The sequence below is a fragment of the Nansenia antarctica genome (genome assembly GCF_963989245.1).
Source record: "Nansenia antarctica genome assembly, chromosome: 1".
NCBI classification, from domain to species: Eukaryota; Metazoa; Chordata; class Actinopteri; order Argentiniformes; family Microstomatidae; genus Nansenia; species Nansenia antarctica.
In genome coordinates this window covers 94,805,374-94,824,645 of record NC_137674.1, presented here as the reverse complement: position 1 = coordinate 94,824,645, position 19,272 = coordinate 94,805,374, and the positions used below count along the sequence as shown (strand labels likewise).

The window sequence follows — 19,272 nt, the reverse complement described above, 5'->3', positions numbered from 1 at the left end:
ATAGCTATTGGATTTTGTAGCTCAGTGTATTCTGTTAATTCAGAATTGGAAGTCGAGAGACCCAGCAAAAGGAAAGCTCTTCGTTGGACAACGGAGACCGTTTCCAATCGCCTGGGGTAACTCGAGACCGTCCATTGAATCTTCTGTCAGTGTCCTTCAATCATTCTCCTGTGCTCGTGGGAGAGCGCTGGACCTCATCCCCCCTCATCTCTGCCTCTTTTTACACCATCTTTCAAACCCCTCGTTTACCTACGAGTTCCCCATGAGGTTACGTGAGTACTGAACCACGCACAAGCTTTTGTTTGGGCTCGTGTGGACGAGTGAAGTGGCCATAACAGTTTCAAGGCCCCCCGCTCACAAGCAACGTCAGCTGCAACGGTAACACTGGTTAATGGACTGAGTTACAGAGTGCGTGTGTGTGTGAGTGTGGGCCCACCTTTTTATTTTACTGAATGATATATTGTACAATTGTGAATCCTTTGAGTTGACTTTGAGTTTATTGGAAACATTACATTTATTTCTTTGAAAGGAATTGGAATAGGCTTTGAGCCTATATTTGGTTATGTGATATTGTGATATTGTCTGTTGACATTGTATTGTGAATATTGTCTATTGACTTTGTATAACATTATAATTGACTACCAACACTTTAAATTTAGCATTTAGTAAATAAATATATACCCTTTGGTATTTGATTTTAAAGCCACTGTGTTGTCATAAACAGGTAATAGGCAATTCATATTCAGATGATTAAAACATAAATACATTAAAAGGATTAAAAAGGAAGTCCTATTTAAAATACTTCCACATAGTTAATGGAGGCACTGATCGTCATAATTTGAATAGTTTATTATTACAGGTAATACCGCCACTTATTTAAAATAGAACTCAGGCCCCGCCCATATGGCAGGGGTTACATATACATCCTAATGTGAATTGTAAAATCAAATAGCCATTACTGATTTATATCCTTGGTCACCCTAGATTTGCCTAAGCCAACTCCTACTTCTGTTGGCTAATATAGAAGTTGGCTAATATAGAAGTTGGCTAATATAGCCGTCTGGGGCAAACAGGCAACCCATTCAGTCGTCAGGACACAGTTCAGCATGTACATATGTTATTTATTCAATGAAGGCATTAGTCAGAGTAGTGAAAATGGAAATGGCAATGGAAGGCAATACAAATCCTGCTACTGACTGTATTCACCACTAGAGGGAGACAAAGTGAACATGTGGAGAGGAAGACAGTCCCTCTGTATGGGAAATAAGGCATGGAACAAGGCCTTGTACATTACAGGAAAATCTTACTTTACTCGCATCCAGTTCAAATTTTTTTTTTTTTTGTGTGAAGTGGGGAGCTCAAAGATTCACAGTAGAAGACTTTGCAATCAAGTAATTACAGTCAAGTAGGGAATGCGGTGCTTCTCTTGGGCGGGGGGGTGTGGGGCTTTCTCCTCTTCTCTGTAGGGGTGGCATCAGGGGTGTTGGTTGGGCTGAGCGGAGCCGGTGTCAGCTGCTCATCACTTAGGTCCACTACAATTTCGCCGCTCAGGGTTGAGGGTGTGGCACACACCACAAGGCTCTGGTTGGCCTTGGTAGGATGTTGTCTCAGCCAGTCCCGCAGTGGCACAATATCCTGGTCACACCTAAAGGGGTTCTGGGCCAGAAGCACCTCTCTGGCCACTGTGAGTGAGACCAGGATCTCCATAGGCAGGTAGGAGAGGGAGTTGTTATGGAGGTCTAGCTGACCCAGCATGGGCAGACCCTGGAAGGTGCCCTCCTCCAGGCTGGTGAGGAGGTTGGTGTGCAGGGACACCTCCTCCACTTTGGTCAGCCCTTGGAAGGCCCCTGTGGACACAGAGCTGATCTGGTTGCGGCTAAGTACCAGCAGGCGAAGCTGGGTCAGGTTGCTGAAGGTTCCGTCCTCCAGGTGACTTATCTTATTGTCATACAGCCACAGCTCCTGGAGGGCCATGGGGCCGAACAACCCTGGCGACAGATTCTGCAACTCGTTCTCATACAGGGACATATGGGCCAAGTTTGGGAGGTTGAGGAAGATCCTCTGTGGGAGGGACGTCAACCGGTTGCTAGAGAGGTAGAGCTTCTGGAGTTTGGGTAGATGGGCGAACAGGTCGGCAGGGAGGTGAGTGATCTGGTTGTCCTGCAGAGAGAGCTCCTCCAGATTCACCAGGCCGTCCAGCGTTCCGGCCGGGATATCGCTGATACGGTTACGATCCAGACGTAAGGATTTGAGCTGCCCCAGGCCTCGGAAAGAGTCCCTGGAGAGGTGGCTAATGTTGTTCCTGGCCAGGGTGAGGATCTCCAGCTCTGTGACAGAGTGGAAGGCTTCCATTGGAACAGAGGTGATAAGGTTCCTGCTGAGATCCAGGGTCTTGAGAGAGCGGAGGGAGGAGAGCCAGGCAGCACGAAGCACCAGGAGCTTGTTGCTGCTCAGAGTCAGAGACTCCAGCTTCAGAAGGTTCTGGAACAGGGCTTCAGGTAGGTCGGGTAGCTCGGTACCTGTGAAGCCCAGGGCGCCCAGGTTACGGGTGAGGTCAAACGTGCTAGGTAGAACCTCCCTGATTGTAGTATCTTTGACCACGAAGATGCCTAGGGCCTCAGCAAAGTTGGAAAAATCCTCAGGTTTGAGAGTGATTATGTTGGTGTCTGAGATGTACAAGGTGGTGGTGGAGGCAGGCACAGAGGAGGGGAACTCTGAGATGGTCCTGCCATTGCACAGGATCTTGTTGTCCCTGCACATACATGCATCTGGGCACGCTCCAAGAACAGCACTGATGGCACAGAGGAGGAGGAATGTGTGGAGGGTGAATGGCAGGTCCATTGATCCCCTAGAAAAGAGAAAAATAATGTTCATCAGCAGGACTGGAATGTTCTACAGTGTAACGGTGAAAACATTTCCAGTTCACCATTAATTGCTCCGATTTTCCCCCCCATTTCCTGTACTGAAGCATCAGCACTTTGTGTCTTTCATAGATAAAAAGAACCAGCAAATTGGTGGGTATTCACAGATGAGTTTTACAGACGAACAACAATCTATGTCAAAGATACAGTACAGCAAATATTTTCTCTGAAAGAAGAAAATGTTCAATATTTGGGTTAGGGTTCCTGAACCAAGACAGTTTCAGTAGTGAAAGGGGGAAGTTTCAACCCTTTACAAACGCTGATCATTGGCACACAGTAAAACCACAAATTCACTTCACTCCACATGGTTATAGAGTAGATGAACAGAGTTTTTCCTGATCAATAAATAAAAACTAACAGCTAAAAAGGTCATATCCTCTCAGGCAGATGGTAACTGTCACAAAGTCACAGCCTTAAAAGTCACAGCCTTAAAAATAAGTAATTTACTGTGAAAACAATATATAAACTCTGGTTCTGTTTTCACAATTAACAAGCACTTAACAATCCAATACAGCTTTTGATGAACATTATTGACTACAGAAACATGCTGTATTGCTGAGCTTACCTTGTGCAGACCTTGTATAGCAGTTGAGTGAACTACAGTGTGGGGACGACTGTGGGGATAGCCCCACCCATTTGTGCTGGGCTGGATTTGTTTTTGTGAGAGTGCGTGCTTGGAACTCTGTATGAGTGTGTGTGTGTGTGTGTGTGTGTGTGTGTGTGTCCACATGTAGGGGGGAGGGGAGGAAGTATATGCGACTCTGGGGACTCTGTTGTTGTTAAGCATGACTTTATGAGCAAATATGCTGAAAGTGAGCTTTCTGGGTTGGCCCGCACTCACTGTTCCACTTCAGTGCATGTGTGTGTGTGTGTGTGTGTGTGTGCGTGTGTGTGTGTGTGTGTGTGTGTGTGTGTGTGTGTGTGTGTGTGTGTGTGTGTGTGTGTGTGTGTGTGTGTGTGTGTGTGTGTGCTGGGCGGTGGAGGGTCTCTCATGCAGTCAGTAGGGATCACATCGGCCAGATTTCAACAACAACAGCAACTTATCATGGAGAGGCAGAGAGACATGTATAAAAGTACTGTGAGTTTAAACCAGTTTTTCTCTCTCAGTTTAAGTGAATTTTCTGCCATTAAAGCATTTAGCTCAGTGCTACTAAAAGTGGAAACCGTGTGTTGTTGTTTACGACACCTAGTGAACTTGAAGGTTGTATGTTGGTGTCTTGTGTCTTATTAACATTCCTATGTTGCTGTAAAACTAAATCCCTCTGTTTTACAATGCAGGGGCACTGATGGGCCCCTACCTCGCCAGAAATCTGATCTAGCAAGGGCGGAGTTAACGTATACTTCAACCTAGGGGGATCCCAGCAGCCTGGTCAGGATACAAATGTAACTGATGACCACAAAAGGACAGTTGGTGTGATGCAAAGGTCATGCATGATGCAAAAATGACTGTTTGGGTTGGACCATACTGTATGAGGAACAAGAGCTGGTGTTGAGCAAGTGTTGCAAAAGCCCTGCATGTACAATTATTGGTGTGGATCCACCCTAACTTGGTGTAAAGGTTTGGTCAGATTGACCTAATACATGCCAGGGCTACCCTAGAGAGGGTTTCTTGTGCACAGATGATTTATTCGCAAACAGACCAGTTTACAATGATGTTCCATTTCCTGAAAGTTTTCAGATTAATCCAACTTTGACCCAAGGTACTGGGGCCGGATTCACCAAAGTGTTCTTAAGATAATTCTTAAGACAATTCTTAAGAAAAAAGATAAGATGTTCCTAAGAATGTTCTTAAACGCTATTCACCATGTTTTTCTTAAGAATTGTCCTATGTCTTAAGAACTTCTTAGTTTTCTCACTTAAGAAGTTCTTAGATTTTGAACTGTGATTTTTACACCTGTGTGTCTCTCTCTCTCTCGCGTGACTCGCGTGACTATGTGTCGCGGTTATAACGGTGAACTAAAAATGGAAGACAGCAGTGCAGCTAAGAGGTCCAAGAATTTCACAAGGCAGGAGTTGGAGGTTTTAGTAGAGGAGGTCGTTTTAAAAAAAAGATTATTATTGGGAAAATTAGACAACGTATCAGTGACGACGGACAATAAAAAGAGGGGGGTGGGAAAGGGTTGCCAGGACGGTCTCCGCAGTGGGAGTGCTAGCCAGGGATGGCATCTCCATTAAAAAAAAGTGGGCGGACATGTCCATCGTAAAAAAAAAAAAGGCAGCTGAGAGGGCAAGGGAGGTAAAGAAGACGGGAGGAGGAAAGTCATCGGTCCATTTAGACCAATTGGAGAAGAAAATCTTGGGGGCGATTGGGGAGACTCTCGTCGAAGGAGTGGACGGAGGAGTCGACACCGGAGAGATGCTAACTGGAGGTAAGCTAGCAGCTACACAAGCGACTATCACCAGCTACACAATAAAAGTGTGAAAATAAATGGTTTGGAAAAATGACAATGTTTTGCGCAAACTCTGTGAAACACAACTTGTTTACAGACATTCAACTAGTTCAATGTTAAATCATATAAAACTGAATTCGCAAGATTCATATGATTTAACATTGAATGTTAAATCCGCAAGTATCGGTCTTTGAGAAAGCCCCACTGCAACAGCATCGACGTTCTCCCAGCTGCTAGTGCACGTAAATGCGACTCTGCTCTCATTCGATGGAGGCCTCCATAAATGGGTAGACGCTACACCCTTGTGGGTGAAAATGGTAGTGACAGCCCAGCAGAGAGACACTCTGCTGGGCATGGACACTTAGTCAAAGGCCTCACTACATGTGGAAGAATAGAACCTAATCGTCTGTTTAGCCTTTGCTTTATTTGCTTAAATTGGAGCATAATTAATGTCACAGTCCAATCATACTTTGTCTTACTTTGATAATCCCAATAAACCGCCATGCCATTCAATAAACCCAGACAAGCCAAACCATTTTTAAAATCTCAGAACTTTGATCTAATACTGTCTGTAGCCTACAGAGCATGCCTTCATCTTGCAAGTGTAAGTTCTTTTAGCCGACTACATAACTAACAGCGCATATTTGTTTCTGTTGCTTTTCTTTAAATACTTTGGATGTCCTGGCTATAGGACTATCTGCAGAACCCCAAACACCCACCCTTGGAATTCCACCAAATGTAAGTATAATAAGTTTATCAGACACCTAACTACTCTACCTAACCATACATGTTGATACTGTTTAATTTACAATCCCTCCACTCTCACTTCTTACCATCTCCCAGCTCCTCTCCGTAAACTTCCCACCATCATCAGACACACACACACACACACACACACACACACACACACACAGGACATGATATCCGTCCAACAGGAGCTTCTCCAAGAAGTGAAACTGCTGAGGGGCGTGCAAGAGCAGCTTCTTCTGGTGGAGAAGGAGAAGCTGCTCATCATGGCAGAGCAGCTGGAACTTGCCAGAGCAAAATTTGAATTTAAAAATAATTTTTAATTATAATAAAATATGAATTGCTTTCATGTGTTGTTTATTATGTTACATGAATCTCCTCCTTATGAGGTCTTGTCTCACTTGTATGCCAGAATTACATGGGGCGGGGACTGGGCCTGGGATATCTCCCTCAGGGTCAGGGTAATCTGGGATGTGAGGAAGTGGCAAGTGGTACATGATGCAGATGTTGTGGAGGATGAATGCACAGGTGATGATTTTGAATGAATGATGAATGAATGAATGGTCTTTATTGTCATTGCTATAGTACAGGTACCAAACAACGACATTTGGGAGGGGTGGCTCCCCTGGTGCTAGGAAAGAAAAAAAAACTAAAAAAACAAGAAGGGAAAGGAGCTGGTTTACATAAATAAAGGCTATGTACAGTATCCACTATACTATACTGTACAGATAAAACACTGCTGTACTCTATGCTATGCTATACCTATTCTAACATTTCCTATTTCTCTGCAACCTTATGTACCCTAGGGTTGTCATATTGCACATAGTGTTATTGCACATTCATTCAAGTGTCGCAGTTTGCAGGCTTGAAATGTACACATTTGTGCCTCAGCACTACACCTGATTTTTCAATCCAGCAGCCCTTTCAGGAGTGTATTGGAGCACTCCACCAGAACGGTCAATGCATCTGAATCGGGATTTTACTACCCCGATGCACCTCTCCACACCCCGGGTTTTGCGTTGCGCACGGCTGTAGCGCTCGTCTGGCTCTGTTGCTGGGTGGAGGATTGGGGTCATCAGCCATGGCCTTAGGGCGTAGCCACTGTCACCTATCAGTAGTATAGGAACGTAGTTAGGATAATACAGTGTATGTCTTTGTGTAACCTAAAGTACAATTCATGACTAGTTACTCACCTAACAACCATCCATCAGGCATTTCTCCCTCATTGAATTTTATCCCTGTGCCTGAATTGTTCAGTATGAAGGAGTCGTGGGTGCTACCTGGCCACTTTGCAACAAGGTCTGTAACCCGGAGCGTTGCATCACAGATGACCTGCGTATTGATGGAGTGAAAGCTTTTCCGGTTCACAAAGCCGTCCTCCTCATCACTTGGTGCCTTTGGAATAAAGATTAATAAAATGAAACACTATTTAAGTTAACACTTTAAACACCACGTAAAATGTGTTTTGATTCAAGCTGATACTTTTATAAACAACATAAAAAAACATGATAGATTTGCAAAAAGGAATAGGATTTTGTACATGATCTTACTTTGATTGCAATATGTGTCCCATCAACTGCCCCCAACACATTAGGAAATCCTGCTATTTCAAAGAATTGCTGCTTTGTTCTAATGCATTCTGCATTTGTTGCTGGAAACTTAATGAACTGCCTTGCTCTTCTACAGAGTGCATTTGATACATCTCTGACCACTCGGCTAATAGAGGACTGGCTCACACTCAGTGTGCCCCCCACCACCATTTGAAAAGACCCTGAGGCATAGAATCTCAGGGCAGCCATAACCTGCAACACCACTGGAAGAGGTGTCGATCGCCTTGTTTCCCTTTTCAGATCATCTGACAAATGATCAGCCAGAAAAACAATTGCGGGCCTAGGAAGCCTATATTGTCTAATTAAGACATGATCAGGTCGTGTAAGAGGATCCATTCTGTCTCTCAGAGGCCTTGGTGGATTTTCCTCCCTAGCTGCTACCCAAAGAACTTCCATCTAAAATGTGAATATAAAATAAATAATAGTAAGGACATTGTTTCAGTTACTTGGCCTACTTAAATAACATGTTCATAATGATTAATTAAGTAGTATACATCAAATACAACAACTGCCTCCTTGATTTACTTTCTGAGTACATTGTGGTGTAATCTAGGAATAGGCCTACATGTGACACAGGCTGAAAGGCCCATTTCAGTATCTCAAACATACAAACATGTGATAGGCTACATTCACACAAAAGTACTCTGACCAACTTGAATTAACAATATGTGTTAACACATTGTCTAGGGCTAAACTAAATATTAATAAAATCAAATAAATGCAATACAAAATTGTTCAAGTAAGACTTACCTTTCACTTTAGCTGCTTTAAGACAGTTGAGAGCTTCTCTTAAAGTTGAGAAGAAATTTGAGAAGAAATCTAAGAACTTTGTTTTCGAGAATCTCATTTGTTCTTAAGTTGTTCTTAAGTTCTATCTTAGGAAAAATCTTAAGAAGAAAGTTAAGAAAAAACTAAAGAAAAGATAAGAATTTCTTCATGAATACCAAATCTTCTTACATTTTGTCTAACACATTTTTTCTTAAGAACGCTTTGTGAATCCGGGCCCAGATATATAAACGGGTTATTTTGATAAACTGGCCACATTTTGGGAATATACATGGTTACTTTCTCGCTTGAAAACATTCATAAAATGACATTAAATTACAGCTTTTAGCCTAATGGAGGATTTAAAATCCCTGCTGCTGGCCAGTGCGAAATGCATTCTGGGATACTGAGATACTGCAGTGTGAACGGTCGGCTGGTATTGAATGAATGAATGAATGAATGAATGAATGAATGGTCTTTATTGTCATTAATACAGTACAGGTACCATACAACGAAATTTAGGAGGGGGGGCTCCCCTGGTGCTAGGAAAAAAATACTAAAAACAAGAAGGGAAAAGAGCTGGTTTACATAAATAAAGGCTATATACACTATCCACTATACTATACTACTATACTATACAAATAAAACACTGTGCTGTACTCTATGCTATGCTATAAATATCCTAACCTTTCCTATCTCTGAACCTTATGTACACGAGGGTTGTCATATTGCACATAGTATTATTGCACATTCATTTAAAGTGTCGCAGTTTGCAGGTTTGAAATGTTCACATTTGTATTTCAGTATTGCACGTATGATTACAATCTAGTAGCTGCCATCAAATTGTCTAGATTGTCCAGGGCCTAGAACCTAGGTATTTGCTGTGTTCAGGGCCTGAATGGCCCTGGGTAGAAGCTGAGCTTCAGTCTATTTGTCCTTGCGGACATGGTCCTGAACCGCCTGCCTGAGGGCAGCCGAACAAAGTGTTCGTTCCCAGGGTGGGATGGGTCTCTGGAGATCTTGGAGGCCTTCCTGAGGCAGCGTGTGTTGTACAGCTCTTCCAGAGAGGGGAGGGGGGCGCCGATGATCTTCTGGGCCGATCTCACGACTCTCTGTAGCGCTTTCCTCTCTGCGGCAAAAGTATTATGAATTTAGTAGGCAGTATGCAGTATATACTCATTGAGTATGCAGTATGCAGTATGCTAGTATGCCATTTTGAACACAGCCACAGATACAGCTAGATTCCAGAAGGTGGTGCTAGAGATTCACAAGAAAGGGGTTCGGGAGGAAATTAAAAGTGTGTATGTGGTTACATAATCTGAAAAAAGATTTGTTGAAAGTCAGAAAGCTGGGTCTCCGTCAGAGGTCATGGGTCTTCCAGCAGGACAATGAACCAAAGCATACTTCAAAAAGCGAACAGAAATGGTTTAAGACAAAGCACTGGAGAGTTCTGAAGTGGCCAGCAATGAGTCCAGATCTAAATCCCATTGAACACCTTTGGAGTGATCTCAAAACAGCAGTTGAGAGAAGGCAGCCTTCAAATGGGAGCGACCTGGAGCAGCTGGCAAAAGAAGAGTGGTCCAAAATTCCAGTAGAGAGGTGTAAGAAACTCATTCATGGTTACAGGAAGCTATTTTCTGGTTAGGGTCTGGTTAGCGATTTTTCCAAAGGGTGTGCTACCAAATATTACGTTTTGTCCAGTCCATTCCATTCTGCGTTTTTGTGTTGTTCCAATGCAAACAAAAGAAATAAAAAAAAATCTGTCGCACTGTTCTGTGGGGGTGCCAATATTTTGGGCCATAATTGTAGTATACACTAGTCAACCTGTCTAAGCAAATCAGTTCACTGAGCAGATTTAACGATAAAGCTAAAATACTGAACAGTCACTACAGCGACAGACAGACCTCTCAATCACACCAGTTAGAGACCAGTGAACACAAAGGTATTAAGTGGAGACCCAGAGAAAGGGCTCTGTGCTGGGGTTGACCCAGGTCAGTGCCCGGGCATGGCCCTGGAGGGTGGGCGCCTGTTAGCCAACCGCTAAACGCCTCAATTAGGCCCTTTATGAGTAGGTAGCTGTAGCAGTGGCACAGGTGCAGAACAGGAAGCTAGGCTCATTAACCAAGGAAGACAGGAGCCAGCAGTGGGGCCGCTGTTGTCACATGTTATTGGAAGGCTGAATGACGCCATTGTCCTTCCTCACAGAGAGGGTGGGAGGGAGGGAGAAAGTGGAAGGGAGAGTTGACCAGTCCTGACCTCTTTGCAGGGGTAGACATGCTACTCTCTTGAACTCTTCAGAGCTCTTCAAAGTGGCCGCTGTCAGCTGTGTGGCCAGTGACAGGGCCCAGGTCACGTGACCAAAGGGAGGAATGGAAGAAGGGGGGATTCCTCTATATTTACACTCGGCTGGAGGCTGGCTTTTCAAAACCCATTATGGGATGGATTTTGACTTCTTCCACTTCTTAAAAAAACGAAATAAATCCGGACCGTGGGTGTAATTGATTAGCCTAGTTATGTACATGTTTTGCTTCCTTAAGCCTGGTACACACATAAAGATTTTCTAAACCGTAACAGATGTTTTAATCTGAGACAGACCCCACATAAAAAATCATGGATTGAACAGTTTTGATCGTATTGTGTGTGGTGTGCACCGATATTCCCAATACAACACACCACATACATAAAGATCTGTCCTACGACAGTCTCGTCCCCCAAGCCAGAAATCTTGCGTGACCTGTACGAGGCAGCCATGTGCGACAGGGCAAATAAAGTGTCGAAGAACGAAAAGACGAAGACGCAGTCAGCTCGCTTATTGATTGGCTTACATTCCATTCCATGTCACAATCGGTAGTTGTCAGTTTCGCCCACACACAAGAGGACTTTTAATCTGCTCGGAATCTACTCGGAAAATGGTTGGGGCCGACGATCGTAAATATTAAACATGTTCAATATTTACGATCGTCGGCCCAGACCATTTTCCGAGCAAATTGTCGGGAGAAATTGATTCTTAACACACCTCACACCACAGGATAATCTTGTAGGATAATCTTTAGAGCCATCCGATAATCAGGCGTTTGCTGTCCTTGGTCGGAAGGGGGGAAATCGGGCCAAAATTTGTCAGATTATCTTTATGTGTGTACCAGGCTTTAGACACAGTCCAATTTTGGGCCTAATCGGGTATGTTCAAAACATGCAGCCACTCCAATCCAACTAATCTTATGGCAGAATCCCTCTCTGAAGACTTTGTCGTCATTATCATTTTGTTGCGTTGTCGCTTTGTCATGATAACAAAACTCTAAAGTGGACAATGTATAGAAAATAGAAGTCTTCTGCCATAATATGACTTGGTTTAGAGTGTCTGCAAGGTGTTTAGGGTGTATTTCCAGAAGTATTAGAGCCCTATGGGGCACAAAATCTGACTATTAAGAAAAATATGCAGCTAAAAACTGTCAGGGCCAAACCAGGAACAGTTTTAAAAAGATGGGACATCCCACATGAAGAAGAATACTGAATGCATTGTGTGATAGTAATGGGTTGAGTTTATGTTTAATTTAGGCTGATAGACTCATAATTCGATTCATAAATGCTTACAGTGGCCTAATCAGTTTGGATTGAATACAACTGGTCAAATCATCCCTCACTTCTGCCCACAAGATGGCGCTGCCCTCCTGTCAGAACCAAAATGAAAAGGTTTACCGAAATCTTTGCCTGGTGCTCAAATCATCCCACCTAAAGCAACCACTATTACACATATGCTTTAAGTAACAGCACCACTATATGCAGTAGACACTACAGTAGGTGAAAAATGCAATTTTCTCAGCATCATCCGCATTTTCCACACAAAAGTCCTACGCTGTTTCCACATGCTTTGGAATTTGGAAATGATGAGCATGGAGCAAAAAGTTAATGTACCATCATTCTGTGAGCAAATTACTTTCTACTTCTAATGGGCCACAAGATGATATTTCACAGATCAAGAATGTCATGGGTGTGTACAGTATGGTTACCACGCTTCCATCTGAAAGGGTTTAGAATGAGGGGATGGCTTTAGTTAGTACATTTGTGCAATGATCCTCCTCAATGAAGAAAACCACACAGACGTCAGTGTGATCTCCATAGAGACACAGCCCAGTTTAACAGTCCATCTACTTCCCCCCTCGCACGTCAACACTCCAACCCATCACATGCCTGGGATGTTTGGTTGGGAAACTTCATGCAGATGATGACTTAGGCTAGCCAGTCTGATGGGCAAGGTGGATTTGCACATGTCATGGTGTGGTGGAATCAGGTTGCACATAATAACACAGAGTACAGCAGATTCCCTCATGCACATTCATGCATGCATGTACACACACACACACACACACACACACACACACACACACACACACACACACACTTTAGGGTTCAGAAGTTTACAAAGGCAAACAAATAGTCCACAGTAAGCAACCTTTCCACCCCAGCGGCCCTGGAGCCTGCAGCATGGAGAAGGGGTGGGGGGGGTGTGGAGGGTGGATGGGGGAGTCACTCAGAGGGAGGGTGGACACAGATGGTAACACCTTGAATACGTCAGACTAAACCCACAGTGTGGGCCGGGTCAGGGGTCACAGGAGTCGACAAGCTCTGTAAATCTGAATGGAAGCCCAGTTGAGGCAGTGAGGTAATTGGACTATTTGCTCAAGAGAACAGACAATACTTGTCACTGGACTCCACATCCACAAGTAAACCCTGCCCAGTGGTAAAAACACAACACTGAACCGCGATGGTCTGTAGAGTTATTCTTGGCATGACTTTCAGTGAGCTGTACAGTAAGAGCTTCAGTGAGCATGTTAAGTAGTTCAGTAAAACTGAACAAAAAAATTGATTAATCTTAATCTACATTATAGTTTCCCTTTAAGATAAATAATTGAGATAACTGTAGATCTACAGGTGGTAGGACTAGCATTCATAGCAGTAGCACTTGTTGGCCATGTGTTTTGATTCTCTCCTGCGTGAACAATACAACAATACATGTTTATAGAAGAAACCCAGCTATTTAAGTTTCTGATATAAAGTAAAAATCTATATGACCATACTTTTGTCCGAATAAAAACTACGGGCATCTATGAGAAATCTCCATGACAATACATTGGGTACATCGTAGTCATGGCGATGGCCTTGTTTGGCAGTGTATGTGTATTTCATGTTCTCATCTCGACATTTAAAAGGATCAAAAGTTAGAAGGTCTTCAGTTGCACAGAGAAGCTGCAGTTTTATGATGCAAATCACAAACACAAAACAGGGGTTTGAGATGATTGAATGACCTCCTCTGAGCTGCAGAATGAAGCCTGCAGTATGGAGCCAGATCTGCACCAGGGCCAGCCTGACCAACACACACGAGAGCAGCACACCACACAGAAAGATTCCATACTGTATGTGACAGGGTCTGGTTAAAAAAGTCCTCAAGTAGGGCAATATACATTTTTCAGTTTTTCCAGATTATGAATGTGCAGATTGTAAGCACGAAAAGATTATAAAATAGTTGAAGAAGATATGCTTATTAACCCAACGGAGCGGAGAAACGCGCTCTGAATCAAAACACGCGCAAATCAGCTGCTAGTAGGCTAGCGCTAAAAAGGAACATCTAACATCTAACTGCATGTTTAGCACATCACAACATGCTGATAGAACATCAACATGCTATAAACACATAACCACAAATAATTAGATGATCACACAGTCCTTGCTTTTGAACAGGTCTTAAAACGTAAGTTTGTTTACAAGTCATGTATCACTTACCCCGTAGCTTACGGCAGACAATACAGTGAATCCAATTCACAAATTATTTTTAAAAAGTTAAATTATAAAGTATTTAGTCATCCTAAAACTGTTGTTTGTTATATCGAGTGGGCTCTTCAACACTTCAACTTTTGTAATATGCAAAAAAACGAAGTTTTTTGCTAATTTGCACGACTTGAGAATTGCCGACATGCGGCCCTTTTCACCAGACCATGTCACATATGATATTCTCACTGATACAGAGTTAGTAAAATAATATCAACATAATGCAATATGATGATAAGAATATCTTAACCAACCTTATGGTGAAAAAGATCAGTCAATCTGCCATGTATATTTGACTGGACAAACCGAGTGCTGTAGTAAAAGATTTACATTTTGATTAACCTCCAGTTGTACAGTATGACATACACTCACTGGCCACTTTATTAGGTACACCTTGCTAGTACCAGCATGGCCCCCCTCTTTTGCCTTCAGAACTGTCTTTGAATTCTTTGTGGCATAGATTCAACAAGGTGCTGGATTTTGGTCCATATTGACATTAAAGCATCACGCAGTTGCTGAAGATTTGTGCCAAGAAAATATCCCCCACACGATCAAACCTCCACCACCATCTTCACCCAGAGAACTGCCAATGGATATTTTCTCTTTTTCTACCCTTAAAGATGGTTTGTGTGGGAAAATCCCAGTAAATCAGCACTTTATGAAATACTCAAAACAGCCCGTCTGGCACCAACACCCATGCCACGTTCGAAGTCACTTAAATCACCTTTCTTTCCCATTCTGATGCTTGATTTGAACTTCAGCAAGATCATCTTGACCATGTCTACATGCCTAAAGACATTGAGTTGCTGCCACATGATTGGCTGATTAAATATTTGCGTTAACGTGCAGTTGAAAAGGTGTACCTAAATAAAGTGAGTGTATCTTCCCACCCAGACTTCTGAGACAGAGAAAGAGAGAGAGAGAGCAAGCATACGTGTCGGTAGGTCAGGACTGCTACTTAACAAATTACTATCACTAATTGCCATCTCCTGAGGAGAGGTTAAGGAGTGGGATCAGGGCCTCCCTGGGCGCCGCTGGCTGGCTCTCTGCCACCGTGTCATCCATCCTGGCCTCTAATCGAGTTATCATATCAACAAATCTCTCATCAGGGGCCCCGCGCCTGACACTCCCAGAAAGACACCCAGAGGGGGACGACAAATTTGGAGCAGCAGGACGTTGGAGAGTTGGAGCTGGCCTGCCAGGCGGGATGAAAGGTACCTGCAGCCCCCGGTCAAGCTCCCCTCTCCGCCCCGCTGGGAGAACACTCACACTGGGCATCAGGGCCCTGACTCTGCCCTGCTGCACTGGAGGATGGGCTAGCATTGCAGAAAGGGAATAGAAGGGGGACATTATGTAGCGCAACACACAATGGGGCAAGGGAACACAATGTGGTGCCCATGCAGTGTTTAGAAGGGAGCGGTAGGCACCCCCTGTGGCTGTGAGAGGCGAGCAGGGGTCAGAGTTTTAGGGGCTGCGTGGCCCCTGCCTGAGAGGAGGTTAATGTACTGTTAATCTGGGGTCAGGGACGCGCCTCGGACCCTCATACATCACCGCTGACAGCACGGCAACACTGATGACCATCCCAAATTCTCTGTCATAAACTTCTCCTCACTGATGCTGCTCAATAAGAGACAATCGATTCCTCTGACCAAGTCCCTTTGCATCAGTCTCCTTGTGGCAAAAACGAACACATGATAATAGCTGAATAGTCAATGATAATTTCTGGAATAGGCAGAGGTAGTAGTGGTAGTAGTGGTGTGTGTGTGTGTGTGTGTGTGTGTGTGTGTGTGTGTGTGTGTGTGTGTGTGTGTGTGTGTGTGTATGTGTGTGTGTGTGTGTGTGTGATTGTGTATGTGTGGGTGTGTGTATGTGTGTGTGTGTGTGTGTGTGTGTGTGTGTGTGTGTGTGTGTGTGTGCCGGGGTGTTGAGGGAATCATCTGAAAAAGGGGATATTGGATCAGTTGGACCATAGCACGTTTTAGCTAGCACTAAAGTCAGTTCCAGATTGTGTAAGTAACTGTATGTTCAGAACATTGTGTTATCTAACACTGAATAAAAAGGTTGTAAGTCAAATGTGTAGGCTACATAAATGGTGAAATGTTCCAGGAGCACTGACTTCATATTTCAAATCTCTGTACGGTCAAAGAAATACGCATGTTTGTGTTTCCCTTGCTGACTGTGCATGGAGGCATGAAACTGAACATTCCCTAGAGGCACAGGGGTGTCAAGATAAGGAGATGGAAGAGGGTTCTGGCTTAGTGCATATGTTTGACATGTCTTTCACCAACCCATCCTTTAGTCCTCCCCAAACCCATACATGCGCGCACACACGCACACACACACACACACACACACACACACACACACACACACACGCATACACACTCCCTGCCCCACACACCCATATCAACAATGCCGATAGTCAAGATGCCATCAGAGTTTAGTTTTCAACATGTGATAAGGTTTGTTTTTTATCATTCAAGGTGCTAATATATGCAGTACTGGGGCTTAGAGATGACAAGCTTCTGACCTTACCACTCGTTACTGCCTCTCACAGGCACATTAATTGAATTACCTATTCATCTAAAAATAGAGACTGCACGGAATTAGCCTCTCCGCTCTGCTAAACTCTTAATGTTAAGAGCCTCCTTTATGCAACGTTGACTGGTTTCTATTGTGACTCCCTCTCTCTCTCCCCCTGAGAGTGGAGTGGTGGAGTGCTGTGTGGGGCAGGGGCAGGGGCAGGGTCTGAGGGCAGGTATGGAGCAACTCAGAGGGGGAGCTGACCTCTGCCCTCACTCTGGAGAGGGACTCAGGACCCTCCGAGCCTCAGACAATACTAGCAGGACGTAGCCCTCCACGACTGCCTGCTGATCCCCACAATGAGGCCCTTTGGCTGGGGTTGCTGAGGGCAGAAAGACCCCCTGGAGATCCAGCCGCCATCCGGAAGGGTCTTTCAGCGAGTTCCCCCTCTCTAAGGACAGGGCCAAGCTTCCAGTCAGAGGGGGGGGGGGGGGGGGGAGTCGCCCTCCTGGTCCATAGAAACAGAGGGAAACTCAATAACGAAAGAAGATACAAGGGGAACAATGGTCTTTAGAGTACATCTTAACCCGCAACAAACAGTGTCAACATCTGTGGGGATACAGAGGCTGTGTCCTCGCTGAGAAAAAGGGCCTTTCCATCTGGGCGGCCCCACTGAAAAGGCTACAGTGTTTTTTTTTGTGTGTGTGTGTATGAGTGGGGATTTTGTCCAGTCTTTGCCCCCGTCTCTTTTCAGCGTCAGCTGAACCGCACCATGATGCTCATGGCCCGACTTTGTCTTGCCGGAGAGCCGGGGCGAAAGATGAAGTGAGGCTTCGAGAGCAGAGCTTTCTTCCCATGGCCCGGTTCTTTGGATGGGTGAAAAAGATTATTGTTGAACACATCAAGTAAAACGCATCAAAGTCCACAGGGAGTGTGGCAGGACAGAGAGTGTGAGGGATTCTGCTGGGGGGGGTTGAGCAGGGACACATGGTGTGTGGTGTGTGTGTGTGTGTGTGTGTGTGTGTGTGTGTGTGTGTGTGTGTGTGTGTGTGTGTGTGTGAGAGCATGCCTGTGTGTGGAGGGGAGGGATGGCCACACGCAAGCCCAGACGTGTAGGAGTGGAGTATGTTCTCAGGGGGTGTCTGGGGAGAGACTTTCTTTCTTTCCGTCTCCGTCTGTGCCTTTCAGTGCAGCATGTGGTCTCCCCTCAGCCTTTCTGACAAACTGTAGCTACATAAAGGACCTCTTCATCTCTCCCCACCTCAACGTGAAAGGGATCATTGACTATGCCGCCGAGCCTAACTCCCACTCACCCCAATTTATCAGTTACCGCCAATTGGGCCTAACTGAGAGCTTGTGGGGATCCAGGTGCTTATCATTAATTCCGCTTTGTTGTGGTGTGGGGAGGATCAGGGGAGGAAGCGCATGTCATGTCCCGACATGTCTATGGGGGTTTCACCAGGCGATGCCCCCACATGCTGACACAGGCCTGTGGTGAGGTGCACTTTTACACTAAACAACAACGTTGTATCTCAGGATGTTCTTCAGAGGGTGTCGTACCTTCGTAAAGGATGAGACAAAGTATCCCAATGTTGTAGGAGACCAGCATGGGTTGTTGTTCACTGGACTTGGGAGAAATACAGTAGGCCCTTTTGTCCCTAGGGCTGAGAGGAGGAGAGCAGACAGACAGACAGACAGATAGACAGACACACAGACACAGAGAGAGACAAGAGACAGAGACCGACACGTAGACACTGACAGTCACGGGGGGGGGGGGATAGGGTGGTTTGTTCCTGTTACCGGCGGATAAAGGAGAGGAACACTTCCAAAAATGAAAGGGTTGTAAAAGAAAACAAGAAACACCCCTTTTTGAGAAGTATTATTAGGATGTTCAGCGCCATCCCAGAGGTTGAATGCCCACGTGGCTTTAGCGTGCCAGTGAACCAGGCCGTAATGTTCATTACCGGACTCAGAGAGAGAGGACAAGGGGGACGACGACACCTTTGTTCACCCAGGAGAGCCCAGGCAGAATTAGACATGAATGACCTGCAGCTAATGTGGGGTGGGTGAGAGAGAGAGAGAGAGAGAGAGAGAGAGCAGAGAGAAAGAGGGGAGACAGGGGGTGCCCTCAAAATGATAATCTCTTGTATTCTTCCCCCCATGGTGCTACTCATTTCCACCCCTTCATTGGCTCCCTAAGCTACTTATCGCCAAATTACAATTATTGCAGGAGAATCGCCCATCCCCCCCGACCACCTCAGTCCCTCTCTGTAACCCCCAGCGTTGCGGGCCCACTTGAGGAAGGTCGCTGACGAAGTGCCTCTAACACGCATATAATCAATGTTTCATTGTGCATCAACAGCTTTTGTCATTTGAAGGAGTTACTCACTTTTTATGGCATTCTTTTATTGAATTCAATTGAACGGGAAGGTGTGTCCAAACTTTTGACTGGTACTGTATGTAACAAAGAAAGGAAACAAATCATTTTCTCTA

General features: G+C 44.7%; 1 protein-coding gene across 1 annotated transcript; it reads right to left on the bottom strand.

Annotated features, from left to right (window-relative positions):
• Nucleotides 1-1,401: 1,401 nt before the first annotated feature.
• On the bottom strand, nucleotides 1,402-2,841 carry LOC308154345 (uncharacterized protein; the record flags this gene model as incomplete). The annotated part of the gene is made up of 1 exon (XM_080527508.1): nucleotides 1,402-2,841. The coding sequence occupies one exon, from the start codon at nucleotides 2,839-2,841 to the stop codon at nucleotides 1,402-1,404; it is 1,440 nt and encodes a 479-aa protein (XP_080383634.1).
• Nucleotides 2,842-19,272: the final 16,431 nt, after the last annotated feature.